At 38.6% G+C, this 16,224-nt stretch overlaps 2 protein-coding genes across 2 annotated transcripts; one reads left to right on the forward strand and one right to left on the reverse strand.

Moving 5' to 3' along the window:
- Positions 1-665: 665 nt before the first annotated feature.
- LOC147506386 (protein CANDIDATE G PROTEIN-COUPLED RECEPTOR 7-like) lies at positions 666-2,624 on the reverse strand. The gene is made up of 2 exons (XM_086604246.1): positions 1,761-2,624; positions 666-1,439 (listed from the first exon to the last, which is right to left on the reverse strand). The coding sequence occupies exons 1-2, from the start codon at positions 2,515-2,517 to the stop codon at positions 871-873; spliced, it is 1,326 nt and encodes a 441-aa protein (XP_086460372.1). The 5' UTR covers positions 2,518-2,624; the 3' UTR covers positions 666-870.
- A 949-nt stretch (positions 2,625-3,573) lies between these two features.
- LOC147506387 (membrane protein PM19L-like) lies at positions 3,574-4,993 on the forward strand. The gene is made up of 3 exons (XM_086604247.1): positions 3,574-3,791; positions 4,095-4,272; positions 4,492-4,993. Exons 1-3 carry the CDS (start codon positions 3,662-3,664, stop codon positions 4,712-4,714), a joined length of 531 nt encoding a protein of 176 aa, XP_086460373.1. The 5' UTR covers positions 3,574-3,661; the 3' UTR covers positions 4,715-4,993.
- Positions 4,994-16,224: the final 11,231 nt, after the last annotated feature.

Raw genomic sequence — 16,224 nt, forward strand, 5'->3', positions numbered from 1 at the left:
AGACTGAAAAGAGAGATTGTAATCTTCCTTCCCACTTTATAAAGGACTAGCTCTTGTGGAAGTAGGCATCATTGGCCGAACCACGGTAAATCTTTGTGTTGTGGTTTGCTTTTACTGCTTTACATTATTATCTGTTGTTAATAGTTGTTTAGCGAGTTGGGCATGTTAGTATAAGTTGTAGTTGATATTTAGATTTTGTCCGGAGTTGAATTGAGTTCATATACAAGTTATTTGTGTAGTGGGGAATCGATTGGTATTGGTATAATCCCCAACAGGAGATGCCACCTTGGTATTGTTTGAATTTGGTCAGAAACTCGATCTGACTGATACAGGTTATTAGTGTAGTATTTGAGTCTATTTCTTTTTCTCATTTGTTTAGGGAAACCGGCCAATAGTTTGCTTATCACTTAGCCTCGCTTTCTGGTTCTTCTGAAATTAATGTACTGTGCCTTGTATCCTCTAGGATTATTGTAACAAAGGAGAAACTTAATAGGCTGTACACTAGGAATATTCAATACTGCAGGTGAGGGTCTCAGTAACCACTAGCTTAATCTTGAAAAAATTAAAAAAAAAGTTGTGGGGGATTCAGATGATGGAGAATTAAATAGTCTTTGTAGAAATGCATCGTATCCTTGCATACCTTAAAAAGCAGAACAGGGAGAACCTACCGAAGATAAATTTCAATTCAGTTGTTAAATATCAACTACTAAACAGTTCCATATATCATACCAAATACAGTCTGACAAAACTCTACTGAATAGTGACTCATTGAGGCCTATTACTCATTATAACATACGTTAATACGTATCACATTTTTGGAGTAGAGATTTCCGTATCTACAATTTCGATTTGAGTTGGAGTACTAGGAAATTATAATTCGAACGAATCATCTTCTTCCAGTGCCTGAGCTGCTGCAGCTTCTTCCTCATCGTCAATGGCTAAGTATGGATTCCTTTCAATTGGCTGAAAGTTATAGAAAATGTAGAAATAGAAAGCAAGACTTGCCCCTTCAACTACCATATTAACCACCCATTCATATTTGTAACTAACAACAGCTGCTAACCAAAATACCACAACTCTAGTGAAGTAAATATAACTCACAACCACCAGATAGAATTGCTTAAATAGCGTTAGCTTTGCCAGATTTCTGGCTGCCTTTCCATCGGTTTTTGAAGCTTCTCGAAGGCTCCTAATTGACCAGATGATAGGGAAGAATACTGCACAGCAACATGTAACATCTATCAATAAGAAAACCTGGTTCCATGTTAACCAGTCCTTCGTTGCTGGTCCTGTTTCACCTATCACAGCTGAAGCTATGTTCTCTAAGACTTGCAAAGGTATTACTGTCATCAGAACATTCTTCTCTCTTTCTTGTAGGTAAGGTTTTAAGAATGACCACCCTGTTCCAATAAGGATGATCACAGTGAACAACACCACACCTGTTACCGCACGAAAAATTAAACAAAATTAGAAAGATATTGAAGAAAAATAGGAAAAACCATACATACATTGATTAACATGATTTGACAATATGCTTAACCTGATTAGGTCGCCTAATCAACCATGCTCTAAATCTAATTAATACAGTCGGCAGATTTGAAACTACAACGTAGGACTAGCTCTGACACCAAATTAAATGTTAATCTAAGCTAAGGTACTAGCACTAGAAATTGATCTGACCTTAGGTAACAGAGGAGCAGAATGTAGATTATAATAACACGCTTGCGAGCTTAAAGTTCATATATTATAGAAAGATTTACCTTTGAAGAAGCCAAAGATGTAGAAAGCTATGTCCCATCCATGGGGAGTCCCAGTTCTTCTAACATATAATTTGTCCTCAGCAGCACAAACCAGCTTCAATGCCTTAAAAAGCAGAAGTGCTCCCATGATTAAATGAATCTTATCTACTGTGGGTCTTTGTTTGATGCAGAGGATGACCCATATAGCAAAGAACCCTGAGTATATAAGAAAGTAAAGAAAATACATTCGCGGTAATTGGATTTCGCCTGCTGGAAGAAAATCCTTTGTATTACCCTTTACATTATACATTTCAGTATGAACATCCATGCTGACTTCAAATTCTGGTTGACAATTTCCAAAATACAAATCATATTCATCTGGATCCACAATGGTGATTGAACCATTGTAGCTTGAATCTTTAGCAAGTTTATCAAACTTAAAAATTAATTGAACATACTTGCTAGACACGACGCAGAAGCCATCTGTATATTCTGACTCATTTAAGATCATTGGATACGAAGTTTCTCTTAATAAGAAAAATCCCATTGAAGATGGATTTAGTTCTGCACCTTGTAATCTTGATTTCCAACTTACATCTTTGATGGATATTGATACATGACCATTTAGCGCAAAACCAAACCGTTCAAATAGGATCATGGACCTTGAATCTTCGATAATGTGTGTATCTTTGATCTCTGACACTGAAAACTGTATGCATGATATTATACATATAACATAAATTAAGTGTACGAATGCATGGTTTTTAAAACTGACCATTTTAAAAGAGGTATATATCTGAAAAACAATGCAAGGTGTTCTGCGAGATTAGAAGAAATTAATGGAGAAACTGAAAATTCTTGCAGGTTCCTATATGTTCTCATTACAAAGGTGGCTGAATGTTGGTCGTTAGAAATGGAGGAGAAAGTATAACAGAATGTACGTTTTACATGGCGTGGAATTGGGACATTGGTGAGCAATGTTTTAACACGTAGAGAACTTCAAGGAGAAGTCCATTTAAAATGCTGGACGGTGCAACTCCTAGTCTATATTGCCATCTAACATCTGTAAATTCAGGCCAATGTTAAAATTTTCCAAGTATTGCTTTCCTGAAACGTTTCAATAGTGAAAAAATATTTCTCTAAATGATGGGATAATGATGTGTAAACCATAGATTTTTGAAACGTATATGAGCTGAAAATTTGCAATTGAAAATTTCATCAATTCAAACAGGTTTTCATGCACCCGCGACATCTAATCAGACAGTTCACAAAGATTTTAACACATTCCAGTACCAAAACATACATCTTTCCGAGTGTCAAAGAAGGATAAAATTGACATGATCAACAATACTGTCTACATCAAAACACAATGCTTTAAATCGAATAATCAAACTTCTATCTATGCAACGTTTTTTTCTTTTCCTCCTGCTAGAATGAAGGGATGAACCATATCAGACATGTTCCAAATCTCCAAATAGCTCAGTTGGCCATGTTTCCTCCTGATTTTGACCCATTTACTGCTAAAAGGCCTTCAGCCCACAGTTTGAGTACATTCGATTTGCAAACCAGAGTGCTGATGTCAAAATAAATATACTACCACGTAGCAACTCTATTGCAGCAAAAGCGCAGTTATCCAAAGATGTCTAGATACACGGGCTTAAAATAAGAACAAAATTTTAGGAAAGAGTAGACACATGAAATGACACATGTATTATGCCCTTCCCACCTGTAGGCAATGGAGCTCCTAATCCCTTAGAAGCAGACACGTTTCATGTCCCTTTGGTTCACGAATCATCTTATATAGTTCACCGCCATCATGGTTTTTCTTCTTAAATAGCAACCAAGAAGGCTAAAAATACCTATTGTTTTTTGAGAAGCAAGAAACTATATATTCATTAATCATTTTCAAAAAGAAGTGGAAAATGGCTCAAACAGTTGGAAGAAATATAGCAGCTCCATTGTTGTTTCTGAATTTGGTGATGTACATATTAGTGTTGGGATTTGCTAGTTGGAGTCTTAATAGGTTCATCAATGGCCAGACTAACAACTATAGTAATCCCTCACTCTATAGTCTATACTTTAATTTTCACTGTTGGTTGTTGTACTTATTTTTTATTAATTTCTAGAGTTCGAAGAACATTTGTGATTTGTGCACGTGGTAGTTTTTCTCAAATTTATTTTTATAAAAAAAATCATAAAACTAGATTCGGCTGAGCGTTGAGCAGTTGAGCCCATCGGGATCTGTTTAATTAGTTCTAAACAACTCTAACTTCAGTTAAGCCCGTTGGGATCTATCTAGGCCTACAAAATTTAACCTTATCTAGGCATAATTTCTCTCTGTTTTGATGGCTGTAGGTTTTGGAGGCAATGGTGCAACCATGTTCTTCCTAATATTTTCAATATTAGCAGCTGTGGTTGGCGTTGTATCGAAGTTGGCTGGTGGTAATCACATAAGGGCATGGAGAAATGACAGTTTGGCCGCAGCAGCTTCTTCTGCTCTGATTGCTTGGGCAATCACTGCTTTGGCTTTTGGGTAATTTGCTTGTGTTTTAGTTTATATTGCATGTTCAACTGAGACGTACGTGGTCGTTTATTCCATAGAATAAAATGTATAAAAAGAAAAAAAAAAAATAGTGTGCAGTTCCCACCAATCATTCCTAATTTCCTAGTAAGAACTGGACTTGAATAATCACAATAGATTTATTTGTGTATGTGTTTTACTTTGTAGACTTAAAATAATTTTATGGTGCAGATTGGCATGTAAGCAAATCGGTGTAGGTGGACACAGGGGCTGGAGGCTGAGAGTCTTGGAGGCACTCATAATAATACTGGCATTCACTCAGCTCATCTACGTTCTGTTGCTTCATGCCGGAATGTATAGTAGCAAATATGGGCCTGGATATCGAGATGCAGACTATGGATTGGGCGGTGTTGAGGCCCACAAAGGCAGTGCTGCAACTGCTGCTAGAGTGTAAATATAAATGAAATCACTAGGGAAAATAAAAAAATATGGTAACTTCAGGACCTGTTGCATTTTAGTTTCCAAGTCAAGTGTATAATTTTAGTAGGGCGTGTGCAATGGACTTTGTAAGTAATGATGGGTCATGTTAAAGTGTGATTGCAACGTTGTCTGGTTAGTTTTAGACCGAGAAACGTTGCTATATGTTTGTTTCTTTTCCTTCTACGTCTGCTCTTGTGAATTGGACTGTAACTGACTGTAACACTTTGCATCAAGGCTAAATATTCTGATGTCATTATCGGATCGGAGTAGTAATGATACACTAACCTACTAATTTTATTTATCGGAGCACGGATACTGCCACAACTCGAATTTTAAAACAATTACAAACTCGAATTTCTAAATAATTACAAAGTAAATATTTGAAATATAAATATCTTAAACAAACATCACTCGGTTCAATTGTCTAAAAATTCAGGTTATGATAGGGTGGATATAACATATGTCAAAAACCTAAAACTCATATCGTAAAAGAAACAACTTGAAAATAAAAAACCCCATAAGTTTCCATTATCACTTTATTATGCTATCACCCGTCTCTGAATAATAGTCTTCACTACCATGTTTTCGTGTCATGCTGAAAAATATAAATTATGTTATTACATCCTTTCAATAAGAATCGGACTTAATAAAAGAACTAACGGACTGTTCCAGGCAAGAATCCAAATCACACGCCACGGTTCCATTGCCTTCCACCTATGTTTCTAAGAACACACCCACGTTGTCAAAACAAAGCAAACATGGGTCAGCAAAATATAATTTGCTGGTATGAGTAAACTAACCACATATAAACATTTTCAGTCTTTATTTATCAAACTAACACTTTAAATATATCATAACTTAAACATTCTCAAACTGGAAGGCAATTGGTTTAAATCATTTCAACTGGCATAGTTTCTTCCCAAGCAAGACTTCCATTTTATTAACTCATTATAATAACATGTTTTAATAACTAAGTAATTGAATTAAAACTTACCAATATCCACTGTTGTATAAGGTAGGACCGTGTCCCTGCACAAAATGTTATTAAGTTCTACCCTCCTGTAAAAGAAAGTTAGAAATTTTATATAACATATGTAGATATCCTACAGGTATTCAATGTAAGCCCAAACACACTCGCATAATCAAATCACTTTCTCTTATCAATTAATCAATTACTTTTTCTTATACACTCACCCTTTAGTACCTACTCCACGATTTGCACTCCACACATTTGACAAATCACACATTCCTGTGTGCCTCTTTCCCACCGAATACCACAATATCATAGCCATCTTTGGGCTTTCATACACATATTTCACAGCCTCTTTGGGCATAAAACTCAGGTCATTCATGACACATTCAATGAATACCTTAGGTCATTCCCGCCACATTCAAGGAATACCTATCATATCACTAACGGGTCATTCATGGCATATTCAATGAATGCCCTGGGTCATTCCCGTCACATTCAAGGAATACCTAACCCTACATTCTCGTACACTCAAGGAATACAACTAACCCGTAAGGCGAATACTTTAGTTCCTCTCTAGGGCAATCCAAACAATCTGGTCATTCATGGCACATTCAATGAATACCCGGGTCATTCATGACACATTCAATGAATACCCATTTATAACGCTAACGGGCCATTTATGGCACATTCAATAAATGCCCACCTAACATATGACATATCAGTCATAAAACTCATTTCCAAAACTTGAGGCGTGGAGAGTTCTAAAAGGGTGTGGTAAATTGGTTTACACATTATTGAACTTTATTGCATATATTATTTCAGAGAACGAAGGAGTATCTTATTCCATGTATTTTTGGTTTACGCGTTATTAATTAGATTGATGTCTAAGTGTCATAACGTTGCATATTATAAATACTGAAATATCACAGAGTAGTTAATACACGTACACACGTATATATAGAAAGGTCTTAACCTAAAGCCAAGCATGCTAATAACCCTAGACCTATCCTAATATACCAAATCATAATCCGAGTTAAAAGTTAAACTGGGTCAACTGGTCAAAGTCAACTCTGGTCAACAATCAAAGTCAACCTGCTAATGGTCAACAACAGTCGACCGGCCAAAGTTAACGGCGATCAACCCAGGACCTAAACTCCTCTAACCCAAAAGCCCAAAGACTAAGGCTCAAAACCCTTGGCCTTTCCGAAGCCCAATCTACTTAAGCCCATGAGTGAATATCCAAAAAAAACACTCAAGCCCACTTGCCTGGTTCGGCCTAAGCCCAAGCAAAACTCACTGTTCATCTTCTCCTTCCTCACATCACCTCTCATCCACCTCCAGCCACCACCGGCCATCCAACAAGACTAGTTGGTTCGACCCAAACAACCATAGAAATGGTTCGGCCCAAGCCCAACAGAAAAATAGAATCGCTGGTCATCTTCTTCCTCACCTCACCAACGCCTCCACCACCACAGTAGCCCCCACAACCACCACTCGCCACCACTATTGAACCCAGTGGTTTGGTTCCTTGAGAAAACCCCCTATATACCTATACCAACAAATCGCGATTCCCTTATACTACGAAAATCACGATCGACGGCATTAATGCTCTGTAAAAGCTTCCCTCGAACCTAAACCAACAACCCATCTATTCTTCATCATCCAACGACCAACAACCAAGTAAAAACCCACCACAACCACCATTCAATTCAAGAAATACAACTTAATAACACAAGAGTTCAAACAACAATCCAAACAGGCGACGCCATTAACATCCTTCTCCAAAGCTTCAACAGCCCCATTCTTCCATACTCACACACACCTAACTACCTCCAACCATTTGTTCAACCCAACCAAACTATATTAGGACCACCTGCAATATAAATTAACAGTCATAACTATTCTTTGGCTTTGGTTCACGCCGCCATTAACGCCCATAACAGAGTTTACGCAGTTGCCCAGCAAAACAATATACCAACAACAATATACTAACAGTGAACCGTTTTTACCAATTGGCGAGACCACAGATTCTTATAGAATAACTACAGAATGATAAGCAGAAAAACATACTGCGCGGAAACTTTTTTGGACAGTAAACTATCTCTGTATAGAATTGAAATAAGAACTAAACTACTCACCCGTAGTACGCTCCGACTATTAGCTAGCTCTCAGAAAAAACTCTTCATTTTCTTCTTTCAGTAAAACCACCTTTTTTTTTTCTTTCCTCTGTATAAAACTCTCGTTGTGTTTTTTCCTCAAAAACTCTATGTGAGAATCCATTTTTTTTAGTTTTTAAAAACCTCACCGAAAAACAAGGATGAAACTTATCTATTAACCTACGGGGCTTTTATCCTTAACTGATAGTTATCATATCTTTTGTTTTATCTATCATTATTATTATTATTATTATTATTATTATACTAGGAAAATAAAATAAAACGACGGGGTGTTATAATATACACACCTTAAAAGGATCTCGTCCCGAGATTCAAGGTAGAGTGTCAGAGAAGAGCTCAGGATGCATCAGCCTTATCTTATCTTCAAGTTCCCAAGTCACATCATTTTCCTTTTCACTCCATTGCACTTTTACCAGGTTTACAATCCTCGTCCTAAGGTGTTTCACATCCCTATCTACTATCGTGATAGGCCTCACTGTAACAGTTACATCATCGTTCAACTCTAGCTCTGCTCGCTGAACAACCTCTGTAGGATCTTTCACACATTTCTTTAGCATAGACACGTGGAAGACATCATGAATCATCGTTAAGTTAGGCGGCAAAGCAAGACGGTACGCCAAACTACCAATGGAGGCTACTATCTCATATGGTCCAATATATCGTGGACTCAACTTTTCTTTCATGCCAAACCTCATAACTCCTCTCATAGGGGAAACCTTCAAAAACACAAAGTCGCCTACAGAAAACTCAACCCGTTTCCTCTTCAAATCTGCATAACTTTTCTGCCTACTTTGTGCTGTCTTAATCCTTTCTCTAATAACTTTAATCTGTTCAGATGTCTCTCTCACTATCTCAGGCCCAAGTAATACTCGATCTCCCACATCTACCCAACAAGCAGGTGATCGACATGGATGCCCATACAAAGCCTCAAAGGGTGCCATACCGATGCTCGACTGAAAACTATTATTATATGCAAACTCCACTAAAGGCAAATGCTCCTCCCATCCTCCACCAAAATTCATTACACAAGACCGTAACATATCTTCTAATATTTGATTCACCCTCTCTGTCTGTCCATCTGTCTGAGGATGATAAGCCGTACTCATTGCCAAACTAGTGCTTATAGCAAGCTGAAAACTCTTCCAAAACTCGGAAGTGAACAAAGGATCTCGATCTGAAACAATACTCACTGGAATCCCATGTAACCTGACCACTTCCCGAATGTACAAGGAAACTAACTTATCTGTATTTCTACGTACATCAATAGGAATGAAATGAGCAGACTTCGTTAAACGATCAATAATAACCCAAATAGATTCATTACCTCTCTGAGACTTAGGCAAGCCATCAATGAAATCCATAGAAATATGCTCCCATTTCCATATCGGTATCTCTAATGGCTGCAATAATCCAGAAGGCCTCTGATGTTCTGCCTTAACCTACTGACAAGTTAAACACTGAGAAATATATTCTTCGACATCTCTTTTCATTCCTTCCCACCAAAAGGTCCTCTTCAAGTCTTGGTACATCTTCGTTCTTCCAGGATGAATTGTAAACCGAGAACGATGAGCTTCATATAATATCTCCTTCTTTAACTCTGCATCACCTGGTACACACAATCTCTCATAAAATCTCAATCCTCCCTCAGCATCAACTGCCCAATCAGATGGACAATCATCTAAAATATCAATGACCAGATCATCTAACCGACTCAAAAGAAATTGGTCTCGCGGTCGCATGGCAATCACTCTCTTGAAAATCACAGGGCCTAACCTCCAAACTACATATATACCCCCATCTATATCCGGTGTAGTCCGGACGTCATAAGCTGCTATAGTCTCTAAACTCTTCCACTCTTGCACCATAAGAGTGGTCAAAACACCAGGCAATCGACTAAGTGCATCCGCCACTACATTGCCCTTGCCTGGGTGATACTGAATCTCAAAGTCATAACTACTTATGAACTCCATCCATCTCTGCTGTTTCATATTCAACTCTTTCTGTGAATAAAGATACTTCAAACTCTTGTGATCTGTGTAAAGCTCGAACTTCTCACCATATAAATAATGTCTCCACACCTTCAAAGTAAAACCACCGCCGCTAACTCCGTGTCATGAGTAGGATAACGCGTCTCTGTGTGTATCTTCAACTGCCGTGAAGCATAATGACACCACCTTCCTCGTCTTGCATTAACACACAACCCAAACCCGGTTCCACTAACATCCAAAAACCACTAGTTTTTACGCCTTATAGTCGGGATTACTACAAATTGAGTCAGAGTCAACCTCTCTGTTTCAATTCTAAGAAAGCCTTCTCACAATCATTAGTCCACATAAACTTCACATCCTTCCTAGTTAACTTCGTGAGCGGAGCTGCAATAAGCTAGAATTTCTCAATAAATCTTCGATAATATCCAACTAACCCCAAGAAACTCCTAATCTTTGTAACAGTGGTTAGTTGTTTCCATTCTTTCACTGCAGCAACCTTCTCAGGGTCTACAACAATCCCTTCGCTAGATACCACATGTCCCAAGAAACGAATTTGTTCTTCCCAAAAATGGCACTTGCTAAACTTAGCATACAACTTCTGTTCTCTGAACGTCTGCATCACTATCTTCAAATGCATCTTATGTTCTTTTGTGTTTTGTGAGTATACTAAAATGTCATCAATGAAAACGATCAAAAATTTATCCAAATAGGGCTTGAAAATACGATTCATCAGGTCCATAAAGAATGCAGGTGCATTCGTTAACCCAAAAGGCATCACAGAAAATTCATACAACCCATACTGAGTTTTAAATGCAGTCAAAGGAATACTCTTCTCTTCAACTCCCATCTGATAATAACCAGTCCTTAAATCAAACTTTGAAAATAACTTAGCCCCTTTCAACTGGTTCAACAAATCATCAATCCTAGGAAGCGGATACTTATTTTTTATAGTCACCTGGTTCAAATCCCTGAAGTCAATACACATCCTCAAAGTACCATCCTTCTTTGAAACAAAATAGCGGCACCCATGGTGAGTTGCTCGGTCATATGAACCTGGTCATACACATCTTAAAAGATTCAAACCCATATACGCAAAAGATATGGTTAAGCCAAAAACAAAAACACTAATACTTAAACTCTTACCCTTTCTTGAGTAATTCCTCGACTTGCACTTTCATTTCGTCCAATAGCTTAGGCGCCAACCGGTAAGCCGACTTTGAAACTGGTGCAGTCCTTGGTAACAAGTCTATACGAAACTCCACCTCCCTCTTGGGTGGCAACCCTGGAATCTCCTGAAAAACATCTTCGAAGTCTCTCACTACTTCCACATCGCTGATATCCCTCGTGGGTATCTCTATAGAGCACAGAAAGCTAGACATCACCGAGTCCTCCTTACTAACACATGTGTGATCAACCTCGGCATGCCAGGTGTATTCACTATAACTTCTCTCCTCGCACAATCCAAGGTAATATGATAACGTGTCAACCAGTCCATACCAAGTATGAAATGGAAACCCTCAAACCCCAAAACGATCAAGTCTACCATAAAGACACGATCTAAGAAATACAACTTAAAACCTTTGCACTCGTCATATAAGGTAACAGAACCTCCTAACGGTGTCTCAACACACAAAGGCTTAGATAAAGGTGTAGTTTTAAAACGTTCTTTCTCAACATACTGACGAGATATAAAGGAATGTGAAGCACCCGAATCAAACAAAACTCTAAATATAAACTGAGATGAACTAAAGGTACCTTCAACATTCCCATGTCCTGGCATAGTTGCCGGGGTGCTCTAAGAGACGCAGTGGACTGGTTGGGTGCTCTGTTCTGCTGATTACCCTGCTTGGTAGGGCAATAACGAGATAAATGACCCACTTGCTTACACTCCCAGCAAGCCCTTTCAACAAGAACTATGGCTCTAAGCCGGTGCCGGTCTTTGGTGCAAGTAAAAGTAATCTTCTTGGGTCGATCACGGAAGAGCGGAGCTCGACCACAAACCGGGGACCCGCCTCGCCATTCCCCCCGAGGTCTATAGCCTCCAAGCTACCTCGGTGGCCTATAACCACCCTGCTGTGCAAATCCTCCCTGGGGTCGGGATACACCGTACCTTGCTGATGAAATCCTCCCTGAAACCCCTGGGATGGTGGTCTCTGAAACGGACCCCTCTGAGCAATATCATAAGGCCTAAACCTATTCGGCTGCTGATAAGCACCCAAAACTGTAATATTAAACCTCGAGAGACATAGCATTTTTATGTGTTTATGTGTTTAATAATCATGTAATAATTATATTTTCGTGATTTTGCGGTTTTCCGCAATTAAAATGAAGATAGCGATATAAAACATGCATCAAAATACGGGGAATACTGAATATTTGGAGTTTCCCACTCGACCCGCAAAGTCAAGTTTCCAAAAGAAAATGAAACGGTCAGAACGCCCACATATGAAGAAGGTGAAACTTCCGATGCTCGAATCGGATAAATCTAGGTGCCGGCGTTGGCTAGTGAAGCTGCCAAGTACAAGAATACTGAATATTGGAATTCCCGCTCAATCCTCATAAAAGCCCAAACAAAGCCCCACTAGAGAGAAGTTTCCAAAAGAAACGAGAACCCGTCACGTAAGCCGCCCACATATAAAGAAGCGCGAAACTTCCGGCTCAAATCGGATAAATCTAGGTCTTACGCGTGGGCTAGTGAAGCCTGCCATAGCGAATGACGGGCGACGAACTCTGCAAGAAGGACAAAGTAGTAAAACGCCACTTTGCCAGCGCCCCGGACACACTAAGTGGACACACTCTGCGGGCCCGTATAAGGCATGATGAGTCAGCATAGGCAGGTGGCAATTGATGGTTTCAAATTGATACCATCCGTCGAAAGAATACTGGCGTATCAATTCAAACCCGGTGGTTTGAATTAACATAAACTAAAAACAAAACGTAAAATGACAAAAATGACAAAACTTAAAAGCAGTTGAAGCGAAGTTTGGTTTTCGAACCATTCAATTAGCTAAAAACAAAACCTTAAAAATTCACGGGTCACTTTTGTATCAGCTATAAATATGAAGGGGTCGCCCGTTCTATTAAAGCCTTCAAAGATTTTCATGCTTTTAGCTTCCACCAATTTAATTATCATTTTTATTTCAAAGAAATTTTTAATACGAAGTTATTTTACCCTTAATAACAGTCATTTCTTTTCTTGTTTAATTTACGTCCCCGCATTTATTTACTTAATGTATCTGGCAAGTTTTATTATTCCTCCTATGATGATGAGCTAATCCCCCCCGGGAGGGGTTATCTTTGCTTCGATGTAAAATCCGGATTGACTTCGTTAATATTCTAGAATCACTACTTAGGAATTAGACATAGAATTAACATCCTGTCCCCAAATGAAGACCGTACAAAGTTGAGTCTTGATGCTCGGAGACGCGCCATGATCGACAAAATGTCTCGTAGCGACTCTCTGCAGTGTCGAATTCTCAATTCGCCCAAATGATGTGAACTGCGCCGAGGAGAAATAATATACCGGAGATGAGGTATTATCGAAACTCCTTATGCTAGTGAAATGCGACCTAGAGATGTGGGCATGCACTAGGGGATCAATATCGACGCCGCTCCTAAACGAGACGAACTAGAGATGTAGTGATTTAGTAATAAAACCTGTTGAAAAAAAGATTCTTGCATGAGTATGATTAACTCTCTCCTGTTTCTCTACTTTTATTTACCTACATATAATCGCCGTAGTAATTTATATTATTTGCATTACCGTTATTTTAATTAAAACCAACTAAAAGAAACCTAAAAAATCCTACTCACCTAAAGTTGTAACTCAGGTTGTGAACCTATCCGCGCCTTAAGGTTTTGGACGATCCCTTACTTTCGACCTATCCTACCAATCCCACGAGTAAGGTAACTTGACTAAAACGTCACGACAAATACGGACGTTGGACTTTGGACTTTGGACTTGGGTAGACCTCGGACTTTTGGATTTGTGGACCTCGGACTTAAGAAAATAAATGGCGAAAACCAAATAAACGTGCCTCTAAAAAGCGTTTTATCAAATGAAGCGCCCGGCCGGGCCGGAAAGGACTCGACTTAACGTAATAACCGGAATACATCCATAAAAACCTCCCTTTACCTCATCTTTTTAATTTTCATTTACATTTACAATACTAACTCTTTTCCGTAATTTTTTCTACTAACAAATAAATCGTGAGCCAAGTTTTGTTTATTTTCATTAACCAGATCTAAGTACTCCGTAGGAATTTGAAGTACTAAACAGACAAAAGAGTCTCGGATTTGAATTAATTAAGAAGACTGAACTAACACGGAGTATCAACACTCCGGTTTTTCGTACAAGCCACTTTCCTTTTTCGGTACCTTTTGGGCTTTTGGTCTGTTTTTTAAGTAAGCATAAGCTCGGGGAGTAGTCGATCGCTATCTGAGGAATCAGCGGGGCCTTGTTTTTTCAAACTCTTAAACTCCTCAAACTTTGTCGAGGATATTATTCGCTATAACCCGTTTTACCTCGTATATTTGTATGTTAACATGAGAACTCGCGTGCATGTAAAGGTGGTTCGTCATCACATATTCAATGTAACACAATTAATATGATTCAATATATTTTGATATATCGTAGCATCAAACCACCGCTTAGAATATTTTTGTATGTGTATGTAACATCAATTCACGTTACCGCGGTATTCAATTGCATGAGTTCGTTCTTGACATTCCCTAGCACACGATTATAACTTACACATAGTTGCACGTATGTAATATAGATTTGCATGGGTAGACTTTTCTCAAGTAAACTAGTATATGTTAGTTAGTTTCTATTTTGGCATTTATCGTTTTAATTGCATATTTCGTAATCACATCTCCATAATACACTAATTACGTAAACCAAAAAGTTAAAAAAAAAAAAAAAAAAAAATTAAAATTAAAATATTAAAAAAAATAAAAATTTTCATCTAAATCATCTTAATAACACCCCGCGCATAATACACCATCATAAAATCATCCTATTCCATCGATTACCTGGAAACTTGAAAAAATTGAGGTTGCCTAATTAAGGAACGTGCTAGCACGAACAACCTCCTCATTCTCTCGGGAGACACGGCTGGCTGGAATATTCACACGCTTATCCTAGCTTCCCCGCCGAGTTAGCAACTTATTTCGAGAAGGCGTGTTTCAACTCCCTAAAAAAAACTCCGGTCATTATTCGTTCCTTTATGAGCACTAAATTAAAATTTATATTTGTATGAGACTACTGGTCCGGTAAACATAAGGAATTAGAACTTACATATCATCGTCGAAAATACAAGAAACAACTGTTTATGTTATCTCCTAGGCATAGTTCCTCCTCCGTAAATCAACCTCGTCAAACATCTCCGTTTCCATTATCTCCTTTAATTATGGTTGAAGAAAACTCTCAAATGGAGAAACCCTTTCGGTTCTATCGCCCTACGGGAAGGACCGCTTCTGCATTAAACTTCGATCGCGATTGTAGGTGATTTTTCATTATTCCGCCAAACATTTTCGGTTTGTTACGTTTACCATGGTTTAGACCATGAAAAACCGTCAATCATCTTCGTCGGATCACAACAAGTAGTCACCACTTTCCGCCATCCGACCGCTACTAACGAACAAGTCTTACTTAGGTTGTTTCCGCTTCACCCTACCGACAAAAGCTTGTTTGGCTCGCGGGGACAAGCGCCCATCCATTGACACATGGGCGAACTAGTTCAAGCATTCATGATAAAGTTCTATACTCAAAAGAAAACTACGAAATGCTTCAAAAGATTCAATTCTTTTCGCCAAGCACCCCTGGAATCTTTTTCGAAGCATGGAGCCAGATCTTGATCGACTTCTCGAATGTCCCCATCATCAACTCGACACCGCCAGATTAGTCCGTTTCATTTTTTAATGGTCTCTCGACCATCAAAAGGAAACATTAGACATCATGAGCGGCGGTTGTTTCATCAGACAAAATTTCTTGAAGCATACACTTTTTCTTGAGAAACAAGCTCACGAAAGCACCCATTGGGGAAACATCGATTATTCTAGATCTTCTAAAGACACTCTACCAAAGTTACGTTTATGTTCGAGGTCAAACCCGATCCGAATTAAAACTCTAATCGAGACCTTAAACAAAAGGTCGATGCTCTTTCGGTACAAGTAAATGAACAAAACCCCAAACAGGTCATGGCGATAAAGAGCGCTTCCCCATGCCTCTTTGCTTAAGTCCCGAAACGCCGATTCTTATTGTCCTTTGGTATACGAAAGTGTCCTCCCCAACCTTCAAGGAGGCTTGTGCTTTCAACATTCCTAATGCACCTTGGCGACAACA

Source organism: Coptis chinensis, chromosome 4 (genome assembly GCF_015680905.1).
Source record: "Coptis chinensis isolate HL-2020 chromosome 4, ASM1568090v1, whole genome shotgun sequence".
NCBI lineage: Eukaryota > Viridiplantae > Streptophyta > Magnoliopsida > Ranunculales > Ranunculaceae > Coptis > Coptis chinensis.